The sequence below is a fragment of the Ceratina calcarata genome, unplaced genomic scaffold (genome assembly GCF_001652005.2).
Source record: "Ceratina calcarata isolate Rehan_Ccalc_2016 unplaced genomic scaffold, ASM165200v1 scaffold501.2, whole genome shotgun sequence".
In the NCBI taxonomy this organism is placed as follows: domain Eukaryota; kingdom Metazoa; phylum Arthropoda; class Insecta; order Hymenoptera; family Apidae; genus Ceratina; species Ceratina calcarata.
In genome coordinates this window covers 167,954-190,554 of record NW_017174545.1, presented here as the reverse complement: position 1 = coordinate 190,554, position 22,601 = coordinate 167,954, and the positions used below count along the sequence as shown (strand labels likewise).

At 43.2% G+C, this 22,601-nt stretch overlaps 2 protein-coding genes across 4 annotated transcripts in view; one reads left to right on the top strand and one right to left on the bottom strand.

The window, feature by feature from the left end:
• Positions 1-1,224: 1,224 nt before the first annotated feature.
• On the bottom strand, positions 1,225-4,793 carry LOC113464737 (uncharacterized). Its single transcript, XM_026816261.1, has 2 exons — positions 4,583-4,793; positions 1,225-1,436 (listed from the first exon to the last, which is right to left on the bottom strand). Exons 1-2 carry the CDS (start codon positions 4,776-4,778, stop codon positions 1,327-1,329), a joined length of 306 nt encoding a protein of 101 aa, XP_026672062.1. The 5' UTR covers positions 4,779-4,793; the 3' UTR covers positions 1,225-1,326.
• An 8,786-nt stretch (positions 4,794-13,579) lies between these two features.
• Positions 13,580-22,601, top strand: part of sano (CABIT domain-containing protein serrano) — a 135,266-nt gene continuing 126,244 nt past the window's right edge. For all 3 annotated transcript variants that reach the window (XM_018029904.2, XM_026816269.1, XM_026816270.1), the window contains exon 1: positions 13,580-13,984. The gene's annotated coding sequence lies outside the window, so the exon portion shown is untranslated. The remainder of the gene's footprint in view (positions 13,985-22,601) is intronic.

Here is a 22,601-nt window from a genome sequence, read left to right as displayed (position 1 = left end):
TTGCAAGCAGTATTATATTTTGGAGCATGAATTGAATTGGAAACTTTATATTTAGGTTAATTTGATATTGCATGATCAATTTATCGTATTATTATGTTTATTTCCAATAAGTATCCCTCATCCCCCGGTGCTTTTATTTTTTTCTTTCGTGCAATTCTATCGTGTGCGTTAGATGGCAGCTCTATTCTGTTCAGAAGTGAAATTAGAAGACAAAGTCAGAAAAGCAGAATTAAGAGTTTTTACCTGATATAAATGATAGTGATAAGTATGCAAATTCAAACATGAACAGATTATTATGTACTTGTAAGGAGTTAGAGTAGTCACTTGACTTTTTTTAACATTTGTCGCTAAATTTTTTATACTTTTTGCTCTGTTTTCTAATAGTCCATGTTAATGTACTCGCGTTTCCAACAATTGCCTTGCTTTCTACGTTTATCTCTTCTTCCTTTTTAAACGATACGAGATTCCTGAAGCTAATTATCAAGCAATCATTATTGTGCACGAGTGAATCGAAAGCGCACGAGATGCGTTCTTCATCCATTACATCCAGGGTCTATAAAATCTTACGATATTTGTTTGTAAAGCATCCCCGTATAATTCTAGCCGATAACTGTTCTTAACGAGGATCTTCCGTAGACGTAATCGGTTCGCGTTAAAATTTCATAGAATTATATTAAGAAGTTACAAAATAATGAAATAGAAATTGGGCCACGAAGAATTAGAAACTATTTTTGAATAAGACATTACGTCATATGTTGTAACGTCGCCTATTATATGTCACCCGCAGTGTTAAAACGAATTCAAGGACACCTCATTTGTCAAAATCGACCCAGCTGTCTGAGATCTAGAATGAAACTAATGAACACTAACACGTTTATTTAAACAGACACGTGAGAAACGTAATTACCCTCCTTTTGGTTTAGCTGTAGTTAAGTAAAAACTCGAGCGATATAATATTGCGTGGGATGCACACTTATCCATAGCAATTTCAGTTCGCCGTCGGTTTTCTTCGACTTTACTTTTTAAAGACCTTGATGAACATTCTTCGTCACACTCACCCGAGGTGAACAATCACCTCTTTTTATCATTGCTGGCAAGGATACTGTCGACGTACGCATTCAGTTACATATACATTACGTTTCTTTTTTCGTATCTTTATTAACAATTCGACCGGAAAAAGTGGCTGGTTGCTAGATTGGAGAACGGAATCGCGAGCTTCTATTCTCATTTATCGCGTTACACGTCGTTGCCATTGTGGGAAACAATTGCGGTGTCTTTCCTTAGTCTCTCTCTGCATATTGTCACGCTTTCGTTCATCGGTTACGGCTACACCTTAGTTACTTCCACGGATATCGGTGAACGGCGAACCGCAATCGGACTAATTTTCCACTCCCGTTTCCATTTCATAGCGATTGCCGAGCCTCGTTTAGCGACCCCTAAACAATGGAGATAATATATACATTTCATTGCTGGCCCAATTACACTCGGCTCGCAGTATCGTAAAACGAATATGAAATAGACCGGTCAATTTTCTAAGACCGTTTCTCCCTAAATTATGCGAGTCCAATTAGTTTCTCTGCAGAAATTGAAAGTCCGAGGGATAATGAATCGAGAGGCGTCGCATAGGAGGCTTCGACTACTTCTTAGCTTTTTTTTTGCGCCACGTGAAAGGGGTTCGGGAGACGCTTAATCGAGTATAGAATGTAACGGATCGAGAATGACTCTCGTAGCGTGGCTAACAAATTGATTATCCTTGAACCGCGTCCCGTACACATCCAGACAGCAACCGCGGAGTGTATTATTAAGCGGCAGAAGAATTCTACGAACTTCCGCGCTTCTGTAACGAATATAACAGCCACATTACACGTTGCCGTGTTTCGACGTATGCTCGTTACTCACGATTGCCATTCAATCGAACGATAATCAATCTACCCGGCTAGCCACGGGTCTTTTCAAATCCACAGGCGTAGACGATCGTCTGTTGGCAACCTATCGAACCTTGAAATTAGCCGATCGTCTCTACGAATGCGAAAAACTATCAAAGAAATCTTAATCCCTCTCTTTCCTTTTTCAATCGTATGCATTCTCAGGGGTGTGCCAACATTCGCGAAGCCTGAGACCTGTTCCACAGATTTTGTACTTAACTTTCACACGAAGTCGTTGTTAACTCAGCGAAGACACAGTCTGTTCTTTGATGAAACATTCGAGTGGCTCCAAACGGTACACCGTTTGCCGAACATTATGTAACGGCTTTGTCGATTTAAGGAGTCTCTCGGTCGTATCGCATCATCTACGAATGCCGGCTGTCTTTCAAACCTGACGATCCGACGAACGTGTCCGGCGTGTAAATAAAACGTGATCCTCGCATAAATCTTCGTCACCTGTATGACGAAATAGTTTCCGAATGTTTTGAGCTACGTTGGCATTGACCTGTCTTTTGAAAACGTTGCATCGTTCTTCCCGGAAACGTTTTAACAATATTTCTGCTAAAATTCCATCAACGGACACGGTGTCCTTGGTAGTGGTTTCGCCATAAAAGACCATCAGATTAAAACCGACGGCGTGGACTCGAGCAGGAGTTTCCTTATGGTAAAAGTAGATACCGTACATGTTGAACGATAGTCAAACTAGTTGTATCTAGAAAAAAATCAGCGAATTCTCAGTGAGTTCTACCCACGAGCATACAAGACGGTTTCGAGACCAATTAATCTTTCGTTGTATCGATGGAAAATCCGTCGGGCATTCGGAAAACCGATAAACGGCCCGGTTACGTAGTTCATTTATCGCGAACCAGCTCGCGTACATAGGTACTATGACCGATTAGATCTCGATACGAGGCTTAATTGCGAGTAGGTCCCAGGACGAGGAGGAGGAAGTTCGCGTGCGTGTTGCCCGGCGGAAAAGAACCGCGGTTCCCGTTCGGCTATCGAATCGGCCTCACGTAAGCAAACTTAATTAAATAAAAGCTGCGTTTCGTATTAGCGGACGGAACCCGCGCCCCGTGCGCGTATCGCGGGCGGTACGTACCGCGTGAGTTATCTATCGGAGTTACGCGGCTACGCTCGAACCGAAATGAACGTTTCTAACTTTAACGATCCGTATTTCATCCGTTTCTAATTTGTACGTTAGCAGGCCCGGCCCGAACCGGCCCGGCACGTATCATTTGCCGCCACTTAATAGTCAGCGCGTTCCATCAATCTCCCCGATAATTAGTAGTTCGTATAATGACAGAAACCATTAGCTTTACGGTCACGCTGCGCGGTGCACGCCCGGTGCAAAACGTCGATAATACTACGCGCTATTTTAGCTTTCCTTTTCTCCGTTTCGAAGCTCGGATATTCATTCCTATACGCGTCGGATAATTCATGTACCTGGGTTTTTATCGCGGGCATCGCGCTTCCGGGTTGACGTCACGGTTCGATATGCAATCTGTAAAAAGAGGAACGATCCTCGGCTGGCTACACGGGGGTCAGCCTGTCCGATTCTGCCCGATCGTTGATCTTGAAACCGACCGTTGTTTTAAGATAAGCCCAGATTTTCCGAGGGTATTCAATCAAGCTTTCTCTGCTAGAACCATCGACGGAGAAAGTAAATGCATAGAGATCACGGTGGATCACGTAACACGGTAAAGATAGCCCAAAGCGAAATGATCTGTGCACGGTGGTCTTATATAAATTTGTTAAAAGGCGTGTACTAAAGCGAAAGCTCGGGTTCTTATCCGAAGTCTATCACGCGTTCTACGAGCGGCCGACTAAAAAGGGGTGTGTTAATAAGGAAAAAGGAACAACGGTAGCTTATCCAGAAGTCCGTAGCTTTCATTCGGTCTGATCGACGCGCAACATCCGCGTGGCTCGATAGAAAAATCTCGCGTTTCTCATTCAATTATCTTCTTCACGCTCCTCGCTGCCCCGTTACTCATTCACTCATTTTGCTCGGCTATTCACCGATCGATCTTCTTGCGCTTAGCTCCTCGCAGTCGCTAAGCTATATCGATAAAATGCTCAGCGTCGTTCTGCCTCGCGGTGGCGAAAAGAGAAAGAGCCTCGTGGCAGGACGTTTCATTAGTACACAATTTTGCGCCGATTCAACGGTCGGCTTTTTATCCCGCGTATCTGATAAAAGCAATTACCAGAACGGCTGAAAACGATTTCCTTCGGTAATTCAAAGATTCATTTGTTTCCTTCGTACTACTTTACGAGGCTTCATAAAGTCGTATGAAGTATCGCGTATCATCCTCGCCTACCCGTGTGTGTGTGTGAGTGTGTGTGTATACGTATACATATAACGAGACGTTTTCGGAGGATGAATGAGTAAATGAATATCTTCGATTTATACATATTTGCACGGTTGTCTAATGACGGGATAAGAAGTACTATAAATCATACTGAATGTGTCGCAACCTTGAAAAACTTTGATTCGTTTTGAAGTTTGGATTTGGAACGTCCATCACCACGATTGTACGTTCATAGAGATACGATGATACGGTACGAAGGTACGATACGGTATGGATACGCACTTTAACGTTGTCACAATAAAGAACAAAGGATTACGTTCTACCACGTTGAATCCCTGAGAACCTTACCGAGGAAGTCGTGCGCTCGATCCAGACGTTCCTCGTGCCGGTTTTTCACCAGGAAGCTCGTCCCAGAGGAAGTCGATCCCGTCAGCATGAAACCTGGAAGAGTTATCAGTCCTCTCGCCCTCCTCCCTTTTTCCCTGCGTGGAATTCGTGAATGGCCGCGTCGTGCAGGAAATTTAACGTTCCCAACGCAGCACATACAACTATGTTGCTTCTTTCCACCGTCTGCCAATCAATGACTCGGCTGTATTAGACAATTCCGCGGAGGATATTAAATGTTGGCTGCGAGGAGGAAAGAGAGGAGGACTCGGCGGCCTGCTCGCTTCCGGAGCCGTGACTTCTGTCGGCCTCTGTAATTAGTAATTACAGGCGAACCGGGAACAGCAACAATATGGTGTCTACTCGGCAGGGGAGGGGACGAGGGCAGGGGAGAGATCGATGGGACGTCGATGACCTAACCGGGTGTAGGATTTTTAAACGCGGCCGCGGTATAGTACACGCTGTGTTACTCGCGAGCAGAGCCACGCGAGACAACCCGCTCGCTGCTGCCGGTTGCACGGCATAAGCGCGAGTGGGATCGCGTGGTTACGCGCGGTTACGTGGCAGATTGCGCGGCTGCCTGCGAAATTAACACTCGCCGAAGGGTTTTTAAGCGGTCGGTCTCCTCCGGTGTTTCTCGGTCTGAGGCTCGTTCGCGTGTTGCGGCGATTGTGCACGGAATGATCCACGGCAACGATTCCCGGTTCGGTCTGAGGCAATGGCTCAACCGTTCCGCTGCCTGTGAAGCCTGACGCTTGATCGACTGTTTGATTTTATTCAAAACAGTCGAAATCAATTTTTGTCTATATGGGATAAAGATAAAAATGATATTCAACCATTTTTATCACGGATCTTATTCTGTGTCCTGATTCTTATCACTGCGAATAAAAAGTACTGTGAATTTTACTGTGGATTAGTTTTGTTAAAGGGTAACGTCATTATAAAGATTACCGAAAGGTAGTGATACCTAATCGAATATACTGACCTACCCTTTATAGATGATATATCAGGGAAGACAAGATTTACGTCGAATATCTAGGCTCCGCACTGACTGTATTAAGGATGCAAATGGGTTATACTGATACATGTAGTAACAATGTTGGTACTCAGCGAATCGATTGTTAATAAAACGCATTTGCGATCCCTCAATTTCGATCATTACTTTTCGCTCGATCATCGAGAGTCTCGCGTCGCGGAGAATCCGCAACGTTGCACTTTTCTCGGTGGTATGCGGTTGATTACCGGTGGCGATTCACTGATTGAAATGGCTTTATCAATGATCGTTCGCCGGCCGTTCTTTATCGCGAAACTACACGGTGAGGAGTGCGCCTGGCCGCGAATCGAGCCATTACTTACTTCTCCGTGTCGTGGTCGCCTTGGAACAGATGCAAACAGTGTATAATTCAGCTCGATTGAACGTTCCAGCGTTACAATTTACGCCGTGGACGGGGAAAGGGAATCGACGAAAGAAAAATGGGAGGAAAAAAGGGGCGATAGAGAGAGAGACAGTGAAAGAGTGGAACAGACCTCGCCGCCGGTATTTACGTTATCGAATCGCGCTGGGAACCTTCCTCCACGAGCGGCACGCTCTTTTTCTTTAATTAAGTGTAGGATGTCGATGAAATTGCCGGTTGCAGCACCCGGGGGCGCAAACAGTGCAAAACAACCGGCCTAATGTTTATATTAAACTTCCGGAGTGGCCACGTGAACGTTTTGTTGTCCGCGGATAGGGAAGCTACCAGCGAATTAGCCGGTTGCAATCTAGATTACTTCGACAAAACCTTAATCGAGTCGCAAGAAGTACGTGCTCTTCGAGGAAACGTTGCGCATCGCCAAGTACTAAATGATTGTTACGTTTTAATACTTAATACGCATTCGTGCAACGTGTTACGACTCAATTTTAAAATTTTTTATCTCCGATGCTATTGATTCTTAAATAACATAGTTAACAATTTCTTCCTTCCTCAATTCCTTCGGTTATTCTGATCATTACAAGAAGTAAAATAAAATAAAAACTGTAAGAGTGTCATAACAGCAGCGATAAAACTACAGACCGTTATGATAACGCGTGTTTCATCGTTAAGTAAATTCTTAACAAGAAAAATAAGTAGAAAAGTAAGAAGTCAACAATAACAAAAAGAGGAACAATAAGTGCAGATGATACGTAGAATATAAATTGCATTTATTTATAAATTATAAATAGCTCGTGTGATGTATAAAACTGTTGCGAATATTTAAAGGCGAATACATATTTCAATGTTCGTTATCTAAAACACTTTTCGAATTCCTATCATACATGTATGACTTTATGTAAAAATCGGGATGCCAGTAGCACGTAATCGAAGCCACGCGGCAATTTAATTTATGCCGCGCGCCAAGCATAAATAAATGCGGATACAGACGCGGTAGATATAAATCGGCACACTGCGCGTCAGTGTTACCGTCTTGTGGAATTCAGTGTGTGACAGCTCGTTAGTGACAGCTCGGGATAGAGACGTCTGTATTGCACGGTCTATGGTCCAAGCGTTGCACCGAGTATCGTCATTTATCATTTTCCGCGTGCGCGAAACCGCGAATCGACAGAGTAATTTTGCTCGGTGGCTAGTAACCACCTGTTGAATCGCTCGATACTTCCTCGTGGCTGGAACTCGACGTTGCGTTGTTTCGACGTTTCGAATAGAATTTCAATGTTTTGTTCCCCGAGGAATTGCTTCAATCGTGGTTTAGAATGACAATTTTTTGTGCTGGCATTTCAAGTTATATGTTGTGAACTAGTTCTAATCTGAATCTAATCTTAACCGTGATTTTTTACAGAATTGTTACAAGCGTAATAATTCTTTTATTATACAATCATTTTCTTCCACCAATCGTATATTTCAATCATATTTTTAAATAAATTCGAATATTAAAAGAATCAGTTTAAATCGTGCGGTGTGACAACTTGTACTTCGACTCTGCGAGCGTTCATGCATTTTCCGCGTTGAAAATGATGCGAAGTTGGGACAAGCAGCGAGAGTATAGTAACGGGTCTCTGTGATGACGTTTAAAATGCTCGCGTGTAAAAAAGGAAATGATCGCGTGTGACAAACGACGTCGCGCCGCGCGTTTCGATCGGATCAAGCGGAAATATCGCTTTCAGCGCTCGTCTTGCTCTTCTTTCCGATGCCACGGATAGTTAAGGCGGCTATGTCGCTGTCGATGGCAAACGAATATTCATTTAATTAATCCTTCCTGCTGGATACTAGCCGCAGAAGTGTCCTTAACATCCGGATCTTTGATCTCGGCCGGTCTCGGCGATGGTGTTGGTCGAAGTCTTAACATCTTAAACCAATCATATTTTTCAACTTCGAAGAATGTTGCTAGGTTGGTTTCGACGACGCTATGATTAGCCTGACGCAAAATCTAATATTCATATTTTAAAAAATCTTATCAAACTAGTTGCATTATTTCTGTAGTTTTTCAATCTTCCCATAAGCAAACTGGCTTTTTATGCAAAACAATATCGATTTGATAAATTAAATTAATATTTATATTATCCGGTCAAATTGATAATGGGAATTATACTTTTTATGCTTTGAACATTTTCAGACAGTATACGCTTTATGTTATACTGTTTTGTTGATCCTGGAGGCAGAGGGGAATGAATGCAACAGGGAAATCTCTTGTTAACATGCTCAGTAACGGAAAGGAAGGGCTGTTAATAAAAGAGGGTCGTTATCTTTGGTGTAGTGGTAGGGGCCCTGCAGTAGAGCACGATAAAAAACTGTTTCAACAGTAATATTCTATGATACTGTTTTTTCTATAAGTACATGAAATTGTACTGAGTGTCCCATTTATATTTCATGATTTCATTCTACGTGTTCTGTAGTAATGTAAAACGTTCTTTTATGTAAAAATTGATTGTCTGTCTGGTCTGTTATTTGGAATCGTTATTGTAGATGTAATGATTTTAAAGGACTGCCGGTTGCAATTGAATGTTTGTCACGAAGATATGATTTTTTATCTCTTATTTATCGTTGCGCAACGATAGATAGTTAGTAGTTCCTTCGGATTAAGAGATTATGGTTAAACGTAGTTCGTTTGATCTTGAGAAAAATGAGACACGGTTACGCAGTCGCGAGATCTGCGATAACAATTAACCTTGTTGTGCCACATAGAGAATATTGAGAAGGTAAAATAAACGATATGTACAAATATTTTCTCCTAGTTAAAATCGGTATATTATAAAGAATGAGGTAGTCAGTTAAAGCCTTTCTCTCGTCAGTGATGAATAACATCGATAAGAGAGAAAGTTAATTAATATCTATTGGGAATTGAGTTGGCCATCGACGGTTCGCGTTGAATTCGCGGGGAACAACGCCACGCGTGATAACAGGAAGTTTTATTGTTCACTATCGGGGGAAACGGTGAACGAGAAACACGATTTCCTTTAAGCCGCGGACTCGAGAGCAACGGAGGGCTGTTAATATATCCAGGGAACGAGCTACATGACAAACAGGTTTCTCTCCGTGGCGTTGTACACTGTTAGGCAGCCACTGAACCAGTGCCAAGTCTCTCTGGCAGGTGATAACGCGAGGCCGAACAGATTTTATCAGAATCGAATCCATCGCGAATTTACACTAATATTATTTAACAATTACCTCTTCCTGACCTATCCTTTGAAATAGAACAAAAATGAAATATAAAATGGTACGAAATATGAATGAATAAAAAATAATGATTTTTAGAGAATTGATCATAAAAGAATATTTTCATGGTAAAATAGTTTAGGTATAGATTATGCAACTTCGAGGTCGACTAGCATCGATAATATTCATCAGAAAATATCTGCAAGATTTATATTCTATTCCAATTTTCTCCGATTTATAGGTCACAATGTCAAGGCCATGTTACGCGGCTCGAGCACCGGGAGAGGGATGGTTCGCGTTTATCGGAGGATGAAACGGAATTACTATTCTAATTGGCAGCATGAATAACCATCCGTCGGTCGGTTGACCGGCTAGGAGGACGAACGGCGGAGGCCTCGGCGCGACGCGGCGTGGATCACGTGAGTACGAAAGAAAATTGCAAACACGATTAACCGCAATTACGGTAATGACGACGCTAAAGATCAGATATAGCCAGGGAACGGCTTTAACGCACACCCACACGCACCGCGGCGTATGAGCAACCGCGTGCCGGCCGGTAGTTGAAAAACACGTAGACCGTAACGATATCGAAATCGAAGGGGGACTCGGCTGCAGATGCCGAGTACATAAATACTTGCGGTGGTCCTGACAGCAGCCTAAACGCGTGTATCGTAGCCTCGTATCGTATCGCTGTTGCAAGTAATTCTCATTCCACATAAAATGGTATGAAATATGAATGAATAAAAAATAATGATTTTTAGAGAATTGATCATAAAAGAATATTTTCAAGGTAAAATAGTTTAGGTATAGATTATGCAACTTCGAGGTCGACTAGCATCGATAATATTCATCAGAAAATATCTGCAAGATTTATATTCTATTCCAATTTTCTCCGATTTATAGGTCACAATGTCAAGGCCATGTTACGCGGCTCGAGCACCGGGAGAGGGATGGTTCGCGTTTATCGGAGGATGAAACGGAATTACTATTCTAATTGGCAGCATGAATAACCATCCGTCGGTCGGTTGACCGGCTAGGAGGACGAACGGCGGAGGCCTCGGCGCGACGCGGCGTGGATCACGTGAGTACGAAAGAAAATTGCAAACACGATTAACCGCAATTACGGTAATGACGACGCTAAAGATCAGATATAGCCAGGGAACGGCTTTAACGCACACCCACACGCACCGCGGCGTATGAGCAACCGCGTGCCGGCCGGTAGTTGAAAAACACGTAGACCGTAACGATATCGAAATCGAAGGGGGACTCGGCTGCAGATGCCGAGTACATAAATACTTGCGGTGGTCCTGACAGCAGCCTAAACGCGTGTATCGTAGCCTCGTATCGTATCGCTGTTGCAAGTAATTCTCATTCCACAGGATCAGTCAATAAGAATTATCATTTAAAATGATTCCGTTAAAAATCTTTATAGCAACGAAATGCGATTTATTAAAATGCAAGAATGAATTAATTTTGTAAAGCACCATTAAATACAAAATTCTTGTACGTCTTCTGATCCATCCGGATTTCTCATTGTCGTCTAAAAAGCGTCACGTAAAATATTACAATAATATTGTTTATGGAGAAGGTTGTTCCGTAAGGGAGAGAGTTCACTGGCTTTTATACCGTTCACTGTGTTTACACGCAGGCACGAAAATTGTGGGGAAAATGATGTGGTAGGCGGTCTGACTGACCGAGGCCAGGTCGTGTCACGGGGGAGCCGGCATCCACGCCCCCATAACGATCGAAATTCATTTCCATAATTATCTCACGAGCGCGGATCGTTCGGAGGCTGCAGCGTATAGCAGGGAAACACGTTCGGCCTGATTTCGAGAGCTGTAACCGGAGACGCGCGGTTGTTCTCTGTTCGCGGACCGCGGACGGAAGTTCGAGGTTAAATTCTGCGAGTCTACCGTCTCGTTATCGTGCTTGCTAATAAGCACGCAGCTATTTTCTCATTCGTTGCTCTTTCATTATTCGGCTGCAGATTTGTATGCAAAATAGAACGTTTCTGGTGTCGGTTTAAAAAATTTAAATGGTAACTTCTATCATTTTGTGTTATGCTTGCAGCTTTTGATGTTTCATATATTTTGCGTACGTGCCGTCTTTACGCACATTCAATCTTTTCGTGAATGCATCAAATTCGTACTTTACTTGTTACTACATACGCAGGTATTTTAATGATTCTGTTCTACCGGACCAAAACTGACGTCCTCGATATTTTAAATTTCACTTTTTTCTAATACTTCCTCCAGTATAATAATTTGATAGAAATATTTACGTTCCTGAAATATGAACAATTGTTCAGGTATACATTCGCAAGTTTTTAAGATTCGACCAATACTTTTGCTTCGTTCGTAGATCAGCGTTTCGGATGAGCATTCGCTCGGCTCAAGAGTTCGTTTCGTGTTAAACGATGTTCGCGTAATCGACGTATATCCATCGGAACGTAAATTCTTCCCGTGATGGATCGTTAATAAAGCTTAGGCGCGCGCGGTATCGATGCAAAATAAATAAGGCACATTAAAACCGAGTGAGAAAGCAAAGCGAGGATGGGGGCCAATTAAAGCATCGTGGCTAAGGACAAAAAATGCGATTCTCATTAAGGAAGCCGGTTTCGACGAACTCGGAGAGGATTTCGCTTGCGCAGTCTGATATATTCGCGGAACGTGTCTTACATCCCAACGCTTTTCCACCTTGTCGCCGTTCGTTCCTGCTCGTTTTAATTGTGAAAGCGGGAGAGCGTGAACCGAAAACGGCTGGTATGCAACGCGACGGAATCCTAGCGTTCATTCGTTATTCCCATGGCGGAAAAACCTCGCGAGGATTTACGTGAACACCCGCGCGGCGCGTTGGTGCCCCTTCTGTGCGTGATCAATGCCCCGCGTACATTTACATATCCGCCAGCCCTCATGATTGCAAATGTACTGTTTAGCGTGTTCCCCGTCTGGATCCTTCCTCGTGTCTCCTTCATTTTTTTTTTTTCTTCTCTCTTTCTATCCGGGATCGGTCCGCGAACGCCGCGCGGAAAGTCCGTATCATCAGCCGTAATGTCGCTTTTTCATAACGGACCGGTAACACGACCTTAAATCCTCGTTTCTTCGATCCGCACGGTCGTGCACATTAAATTCAGCGAGGACGCGAGATTACTTATAATTAAACCTCCTGGGCAACGCTCGGCCTGCTCTCGTCGGCTAACTCATTCGCGTATGCGTGTCTAAAGCTTCTCGAAAACGGCGGACGATTTATTTTTTTAACTTCTCCCGTAGACTGGTTGTTTGCAGTACATTACGCACAGCCCGCAGTAACGTATGTACGTGTATATGCGTGACTCGTACTTACGTATGTACCTCGTTACGCGACAAATTAATGCGGGGGTGTGTAATAATTATCAGATCCGGTTGGTCTCGTTGCGATACGAACGGTCTTCGTATTATTGCACTACAAATTGAAGCCCGTACAACTATATCGAACGAAATAATTACTCGCAGTTTGCACTGGTTCTTCCACAGACTTTTTATTCAAATGTTATTATATTATCTTTCATTCTTCTGTCTTTTTTTATAAATGCATAAAAATTTGTAATCTATGGTTCGCCTGGTGGAAAATCATTGATCCTTATCTGCGTTTTTAACGTAGACTTCGGGACGAGAAAAATGGCATCGGTACACGTTTGCTCGGGTAAAAATTTTCTGGGTCTGACCCCTAAGAGGGCGATTCTACTAGCGCAGCAGAGAAACATCTCTTAATTGTATCTACAGTAATTAATCTTCCAAGTTCATATTGATTTATGATTCGCGGTTGAACTCGTTAGTTGATTTATGGTCGAATCCCGAATTGATGATCGAGTTTATGAATTCATTAGTCGAAATTCTTAAGTCGGCATCGGGCGTTCGTACGATACGCATAATCCGTTTCGTCTTCTCGCATTTTCTTTGCATACTTTTTTTTCTCGCATCGTGAGGATTGAGAGATTTGATTATCGTTTTCTCACCCCCGCCAGAACGAATTCCGCGAACGCGACCATAATACACGCTCACGTGAGGTACAGCCGAGTTCTTCATTATCGTCAGGGGCCTAAATTGCGTGGGCGTACCTATACCTTCGTACACGTTACTTACCTTGATGTACTGTACCTAGCGTGTATATGGCCGCACGCACACGGGCGCACAGGGACACGCGGCGAAGCACGTAAGCACGGTACACGCTTGCACGCTCGTGGGCACAGGTTCGCGAGGCGAGAAGCGCCGAAGTTGCGCGAAGCTGGCCGAGCGCCGCGAAGCCGGTTGTCGCGCTCCTCGCCAGATGCGACGTCGAGTCAGTATCGCGTCAGTCCTCAAGTGGAATTGGTCAGTGATCTGTGTCAGAGCAGGGCCAGTTGTTAACCCGTCTACTTCATCTTTTTCTCGCCGCGGTTTTCCCGGTCAACCATTTCTGTCCGTATCGGTTTTCACGGTCTCGCCGAGGGACGCAACGGTCACTTTACTCGCGCGGTGATATTCGCTCGGCTCGACTCGGCTCCGCTCCGCTCGCGAACGTCCGCCCGGTATCCGCCTATACCCCCTTAGAGTTAGATATATAACACATACATACGTGTACCGCGTACGTACCCTATAGTACAATAATACAGTGAAACACAGTGGAGTTACCAGTGGGAAAAACAAAAAATTGTTTGCAAGCGGACGTGCCTCACGGCGATCGTCGTTCACCACGTTCTGGATCGGAGCAACGGCGGCAGGTGAGTGGAGAGTTTTTAGTTGGATATTGTTTTCGTGGCGACCTGTTCTGCTCGCCGGACCCGCCGGGTCCCGCAGGGCCCTGGTTTCCAGTTGGTCCCGATTTCTCGGAATTTTTCGCGATTAACCCCCTAGGCGACTGTAGCAACTCCGTTCAGAGCTTGACTATACGAAAGAAAGTAGAAAGTTTTACTTCAAATCTATTTAGTTATTAGCATTCTATCCTGTTTCAATTTAAATATTAAGTACATCCGGACGGAAACTGATCTGAAGTCAGCTGAAAAGCTGTGTTACAGTGCAACAGAAATTGTAACTAATATTGTAAGGCTAGCTCTGATTTAATCCTGGTACTTGAGTATGAATCAAAATACTCTTTACTAAAAGATGAACATATACGAATGCTTTCTGTTGCAATAATACAGCGAACATTGTCATATTTTAATACAACATAGTACCAGAGAATATTAAACCATTAAATAGATTTTGATCAATGCAGCAATATGATGTTAAATAAGAACACTTGAGAAATTAAAATAGGATAACTATTTCATACATTATGTTGTATTTTGAACAATCATTGAATATCATTCATTTATTATTTTATTACATTCGGTGAAAGATTTGCCAAGGTTATTACGTACATGTATGTACGTGTTTACGTGATTTCGAGGGTCATGCATCCTTCGAGAGCCCCTCACCCACGAAATATACTACGCACTCTATTTGTTTATGATACAGGAAAAAGTTGTTGAATTACGTCGCGAATCGTATGTCGCCCTTCATTTCCAGTTTTTTTTGTCTTTTCCTTTGTCCTTTACTAGTAATTCTAGTGAGAAATTGCGTTCATCGATATTCAAAATTTTTATTACACATTGAAGTATCTGTTTTTTCTAACATTTTATCAGATATTTGTGTCTGTTTTATTTGTTATCATATAATATTCGCAATTTTATTTTTACCGACACCTGTTTTCTATAATTTCATCTAACTTACGCCATGAAAATGTTCAATTCGTTCGAATGACGAATGTCCCGTTAGATGAATTAAAAATAAGATAATTGTACTAAGTCGTACAGCATGACGGACTATGTTTGTTTTTTTAAATCTACGAGGTCGACGCGTTACGCACAACCCTTCTTTTTTGCGATCCCTTCCGATATTAGAACATCGTAATTACGCGTTACTATTATTAACTGTTAATACGCGGCCTGGGCCCGAACTGGTTTGCAAATCCGGATTCTCGTAACGTTGCCTGGTGCACACACCGCACCGCTCGGAGCATGTCTCCGCCACGAATGAAACCGTGTAGCGTACTTACCTACTCAAAACGCTATCTGACTTAATATCTAGATCCGAAAGCCAACGTCGGGCGTACGCTCGAGCGGCAAGCTTCACGCGAACATTCGGCGCGATCTCAGAAATGGACACGCACATAAGATTATTCAATGCGCAGTTAGTAAAAAATAGCATTCTGTTGCAAACTATTTTTTTCAATTCTTTTTTACAATTTTACATGCCAGAGGGTTGAAGTAGCTCTTCTACTTTATTTTACTTCCACGTTTGAAATAAATTCGATCTTCACGCTTTTCGCAAAGAATTGCTCGGTCTAATAGAAGTTCACATATTTATCAATGGTAGAGTAGCTGGCTGTTGGATTTAAACTTTCGAGAGGCGAATGCAGTAACGTATTTTCCACATCCGGAGCGGACAATGGCCCGCGAGTCGCACGAGTGGCGAGCAGCACGGCGACGGCGGCGCGCGGCGTCGAGGTTAAAATCGAATGTGTGTCACGTTCACCGGCCGCGTCGATTAGTAATCGGAGCGCGCGAACGGCAATTACACTTGAAAAAGTCAATGTTACGTTGGAAGGTTTCGGGTACGGGTTGCGCAACACCATGTTCCGGGTTACATCCGTGATCTGTTGGTTTTCACAGGCCCGTGAACCATTCGTATTCCGTATTTGTAATCAGCTCTTTGTCCGTACGGGGGATTAAACGCGTGAATAGTGCTTTTGCACCAGTGACTGTTCGGAGAAATTTTATCAGTCATCAGATCGTTTCAGATAGCTTTGTACACTTTTCTCAACCTTCATCATTATCGTCATCATTTATGCGTCATCATTTTTACAATAGTCATAGTATGCTTTAAACAACGTTCAGGGTATCACAAAATAATTAATAGGGTACGTCATTATTGTCGTTCAGTCGTTATCATGTTTTATCTGCGCCTGTTATCAACGCGTATGGCTGCTGCGCCAATTAACTTTCAATCACGAAATCGTAAAAATTATTTCCTCATGTCGTTATCGTACGGACACGTCACTATTAATGTACGGAGAAGATGCACACCGATCGCTCACGGCTTTCTAATAGTTTTCGAGGATATTCATCGAAACGTTTACTGTTTTCACCCCCGTAACGTAAATGTCAGCAGATACGACGAGATATACCTCAGGGGTACCATAAACGCGGAAAGTTTCATTAGAATCCACGATTGTCAATCGTCCGACGTTCCCTGTAATGATAGTGATCACTTGCCGTGCCACGGGAACCTTAAATGTCACCAGGCGAATAGGTGCCTCGCGAGGCTCGCTCCTGATCCCGGCATTAAGCATCATACGCGTAATTTACTGACGTTATTTACTATACAATTAGACGTACGCTTGTCTACTTGTGTTATATTTCTGTAACGTATCAACTGTTGCATCATGCTGCATAAATCATATAAAAATCATTTAGTACATTTCGCTTAAAATGTATACAAATATTAATGTAAGCTTCACTTCTTCGACTGATTTTCAAACAATTATAGGAAATCTGTTAATATTTAATGAAACTAAGTTTCATTGAACTAAACTTTCATGAAACTAAGTTTCATTAAATATTAACAGATTTCCTATAATTGGTAATTAAGAAAAAATAAGGCACAGATCTATTAATATCTTCGAGTCTCATCCCATTAAAAAAATTAACTAAAATCAGAAATAGATGAAGAATCATTATCCACAGTTGTGCAGATAGTCCTAAAGTATTGAAATTTGGCATAACAGAAGTTCCTTCGACCATTCATTGAAATATGACAAACATTAGTCAAGAAGAATTAATTATTTTTCTTCATTTGTTGGAGCTTATTGAATCGATGCATTCTTGCATTTTAACAAATCGTATTTCGTTCTCATAAAGTGTTTTAATGAAATCAGTAAACGTTATCCTTATAAATGATAAGACTCAAGCAACTGTGATACGCAGGATGATGCAAGTAGATACGCTTTACGCGCTCGGTCCCGCTCGCGCATGGTAATGGTCCCGGGAGTCCCATCAGCACTGCGACGCGCGGGCCAATGGAGAGGGAAAGAGAAATCTCTTAGTTTTTCTGAGGACGCTGGCCAGGGCATAATATACGATACATACGGTGTAACGAGGTATGTAATGGGTAATAATGTGTAATGATATAATGCGTACATTCCGCGCCGTACGTTTGCTATAACAAACATTGTTAGCGGGGACGGCGAACGCGGCGCGGGTTCCCTGACCGTAAAAGGGGCCCCGTGGTCCTTCCACGAGGATTCCGCGAACGGCCTTTGACGATCCGCTTGTCGTAATACTCGTACGCCTCTGGAGGAGAACACGCTTCTGCTTCAACTTACCCTTCCGTGCTCGCGCTCGTGCTCGCTTCGATCTCCAATTCCGGGTACAAATAGGACGATCGGTCGTTGCGTCGTCCCCAGTTTGTACCTCGGCTCGCACGGCTCGATTGCCAACTGATACGCGAATTCAGTATGGATTTAATGGAGGAGAACGTTTGCGAAATATCCGTGCGATGTTTTCAACGCTTTCAGCTTTTTCAAAGCAATTAGTACTGTAACGAAATTCATTTTTGTTGTACGCTCGCACGGGTGTAATTGCTGATAATATACGTGATAATGCGATCTGACTCGTTAGGAAAGAGAAGCACAGGTTGCTATGATGCTCGTTCATAAAAAACGAAATGAACTGTCGTCACTTTTGTTATATGTATTTTACAATCTTAGCGAGAAATAGCAGTAGTCGCTATTTAATTCCGTCACGCAAGACTACCTGCTTATTTGGAACGAAAGCACAAGTGATAGGTTGCAAGATCATCAGTTAACGTCGTGACGACGAGAAAAGCACGCGATAATTAAACATTTCCACAGTGGTCCGATGCATCGGCCGAGATAAAGCCGTCCTCCGGTAAAGACAGTAAAGTTCAGGCCGCGGACGACGCGACGGTTTCACGGCTCTCCACGCCGATTTATCTGACTCTATCTGAATCTCCGTCGATCCTTCCTTTTGTCCATCCGGACCATACATCGTCGCCCGATTATTCTTTTCCCTCGCGGTACGGCCTCCGGGTACACGTCTCAATAGCCGCGTATACACCGCTGCTTAACACCGGATGATTTGAATGCGTGCAAGGACGCGGTCGCCGATCCAACGGCGAGCCCTGCCCGCTTGAAATGGCTGCCGGTCAGTCTCGTTTATTTTCCTTGATTCTTATCGGGCCCTGTCGTTTGATCACACTGGACTAACGCCTGGAGACAGTTTCATCTTCGATATCTCCGATTGTCAGCGAAATTCACCAGTCTGTCTTTTTATCTATTCACTGTTGAGAAACATTGGTAGAATGTGTCGTATGAAATGCTACATTTCTCCTATAATGATTGATGCAAAAATCGTGGCGAATTAGGCAACGGAGGCAACTCCAAGTTGGAATAGTAGATTATTTTTTATTACATTACACGTACGATGGGTTAGTACATTACACGTATTATTGGGAAGGTAATTAAGGGGTGGAAGACAGTTTTTACTCCAATTAGACACCCTCCGATGTCGAAACGATTTTTTTTGTCACGGGATGCTGTTCTAATTCGACGGCTCGTTCGAGGAATTCAGAGATCCCTCCGGATCATCGAACTGTGACCAGTACTTACCGACTTTCCACGCTAGAGTAATCCCCGCGCGGCGCACGAATAAATCGAGCAGACTCTCGTTTTCAAGAGAATTATCCGAACGTTGAAAACGATTCGAACATTGTACCAGCGACTGAAACAGTTTCTTCTTGAAATCACCTCTTTTTTTCTTTTTTTTAAGGAGAGAACTTCGTGAATCGAGAAGTCGAAGTTCTCGAGTTTTTTTTTAATATAAAAAGAATAATGAATGAATTATTTCGAAGTATGAAATACGTTGTGTTGCATATCTACTCTATTAGAATATGCAAAATATCGAAAGGCTTAGTGCATATTGCAATGTTTAAACGATAAGCGAAATTTCTATGTAAAATACATTTGATCGTGACGGATATTTTATTTTGCATAAAAATCAGTTTACGACGTGGCGAATGTGAATTTCAAATTGCATTCATACGCGGCTTCCTTAATTCGATCGGGTCGCGAGCATTGTTGCGGTTTTCGACTTGGGTTCTGATTCGGGGTTACAACGAGGAGAAAGCCCTGTCCGCGACGGACGGTTAATTTATGTTTCGCGTTCGAAATAGTTTGTTAACGCTTTATGAACCGGTTCCTGCACGGCTTCGAGTCGCTAATATATTACCGGCGCGGCGCGGCGCGGCGCGTTGCATCACCGCATCAGATTATATCGCGCTAAACGCGTTACGCTCGGCATGATTTTTCGACATAGAGCGGTTTTAATGCGTTCCCGCTCGGGTCCTCCCTTTTTCGCCCTATCTTTCCTTTCCGTTTTTTCTTTTATTCCTCTATTCCTCGTCATCTCGGTTCGCGCTGGAGGAAACAGCCAGTCCGGCGCGGCAGTCGCAAAAAACTACTTATAGGAAGCGAGCCGCGATAAAACAACGTTTTATCAGAAGCAATTACCGATCGCGCAAAACATAGATCGTTCAGCCGATCGTTTCTGGAATGCAAAAGACTGCTCGTGTGGGAAAGTCGACGCCGGTCGCTGATAGACGCGACGCGACGCGACGTTTCGTCCGGGATTCTCGGGACAGCTCGTTGACGAGTCGCATAAGTAGTATACACGTAAATTGAGGCGGTGCGCCGAGCCAACCGGTTCCAATCGAAACCGAACAAATCGAATCGAACGAATATTAGCTTGTTACATAAATTCAACACAGTTAAACATTTGATACACGCACATCTGTTTTAGTGAAAAATATATTCAGGTATTACGTGTTTATGTACACCATTACTTCGTAAGATATCATTCCTATATACTATGTATTAAACGTGAGCCATGTCACGATTCGCTCCCTATAAGTGGGTATGACAATGGTTTCATAGATAACAATGAGATTAGGATTCATTTTATTGATGCAATAAATGTTCAATGTATTGACCGTGTTGCTTGTCTCGTTCAACGAAATTATTATTACTGTATAGAAAAGATTTTCATACTCTGCAACTTCCGGTTGATACGTGACTGTCGAAATCATTTCTTTTTCGAGAACAAAACCTCGAATGAAAAAATGTTCTTCATTTTTGTTTGCATATATTCATATATTCATCACTTGTCGTACCGCAGTTTCTGGGACACCCTGTATTTAGTGAATCTTTGTCCCCTATTTGCATCGACCAATATTTCCTGATGCGATAATAAATAAAAGTGCGACGTCGACTTTGTCCGTTGGTCAAACAATGCACCATTCTCCTTGACCGTTCACCGGCCATTTTACCCACCATTGAGTACCCGGTAGGACAAAGTGGCGTAGTGGATGTACACAGGGCGCATCCGTGGCGTAATCGACGAGGCTCTGACCGACCTTCGATCGTCGAAGAACCGGAAGATCGAGTCGTCCTCTCCGCTCGGATGCTCCCGAGCAGAACCGGGACCAACCGGTGACTCTTCATGGCCCCTCGTAAACGCCAATTACAATAATTACGATAACTGTGGCGCCTGGTCGCGGAGCAATAGACGCCGACTCCTGTCCACGCTCAACTAGCCGTGCCCGCTTGCCTCCTCGCTGCCTGCCTTCATCCCCTTTATTAATCACACCGGTTAATTAATATTCCGGGTCGTATCGAAGGTAACGATTAGCCTATCGGGCGTGACTGGTTTCGTTGCCGTTTGTTTTAATGATCGTTACCCTCTAGATAAACCGCGTTCCTAATGTTGGCTACCGAGTTCCATTATTTTCATTAAAATATGTTGTACAGGATTTTGTTCATTTAGTGAAGTTTATTGAAATAGTTCAGTCACAATTCATTCTCACATGGTCTTTAAAAGAAATGATTTCATTATTTTAAATATTGGTTAGTGGGAAAAGTATTGAAAGATTTTTGTCATTTTTTTATTAAACGTTAATTTTTATTGTCTTACCCTAATTGCAATACTTAAGATTATGAACGCGCCGTGGTATGTAGCAATGGTACACAACTGTGATACGAGGATACGAGTGAGTACGCAGCTTTATATATTGTGTCAATGATTGTAGTGTCAGTGACAGCTTGAAACGAGTGAACTCTGTCATTTAGCGGCGGACGTAACCCTCTCAGGGGGACTCGTTTCAGGCTGTCTGAGATTTCACGGTGCACAATGGTTGCTCGTCTCTCGGCTCGAGAATAGGAGGACTCTCTCGTTGCCCCCGTTTCATGCTCACGTTGTTCGCCGCGGCAATTTTAGCCGTTTGACACAGTAGCGCGGCGTGTAACGACCTTCGCGGATAACAGCCCGCTGCTAAGCATCCAATTTCAAACGCGACGCTAAAACACTCGCGACGGGGTAATTCGCTGGAGAACAATGCTCTTTTCTTCAAAATCTACAATGCTGAGCTAAAAGGAAACTAACTGCTTTTCTTTTCAAACCTGGCTTCATTTCGCTAAACTCGTTAACTCATTTATAATATTCGCTCCCAGTCGTACTTAAGCAGAAATTAATACATTTTACACTGGTATTGCACTTTTACAAACTTTTCGTATGAATGCAGAAAATGCGTAATCCATCGATCGATGCGTAGATTTGTTTGTCTCGATTTGAAAAAAATGAACTTGAACAAAAGACTTTGGCCTCGCGTACGCATTTTACAGGCAGGAAACGTCGGATTTGTCTAGTTGGGGCACGACAGGAATTGTTATAAATTATCGTTATTAAACACGATACCGTCACGAAGGGGAAAGCGCGTATGAATGGCGTTCGTGTTAATAAAACGGGCAGATGAATTTCTCGCCTGTCTGGGACAACGTTTATTGCCTCGTTCGCGGCGAGAAACGCGAATTACCATGGATTCGCTCGCGAGCATAAAGCCGGGCTCGATAAACGGTTATGATTGGCCGCTCGATTCCGTATTGCCGAGTGTAGCCAACAGCCGAGAGTGCTTGTATGTACACGCACGTACGAGAGCTGTTAGATTAAAACCTTTCTTGTTCGTCCCGGTTGGAATTCCCGTTAATGGCCGTTCAGAAAAGAAACCCCATGCTCGATTGAGCGAGATGGACAATTTCGAGAGGGAATGCGTGACCGCGTGTCCACCATTCTTCCGCCGGTTTTTGTGTCTAGGTTAAAAAACGGTATTGCGTGCTAATTTCGCTGTTAGATGCCCAGCGACGAGCGTGCCGTGCTACCTATCTGGAACGTAGGGAATTTCTAACCGGTTTCCATACATTTTCGGCTGCGTACATCTCTCGTTAGG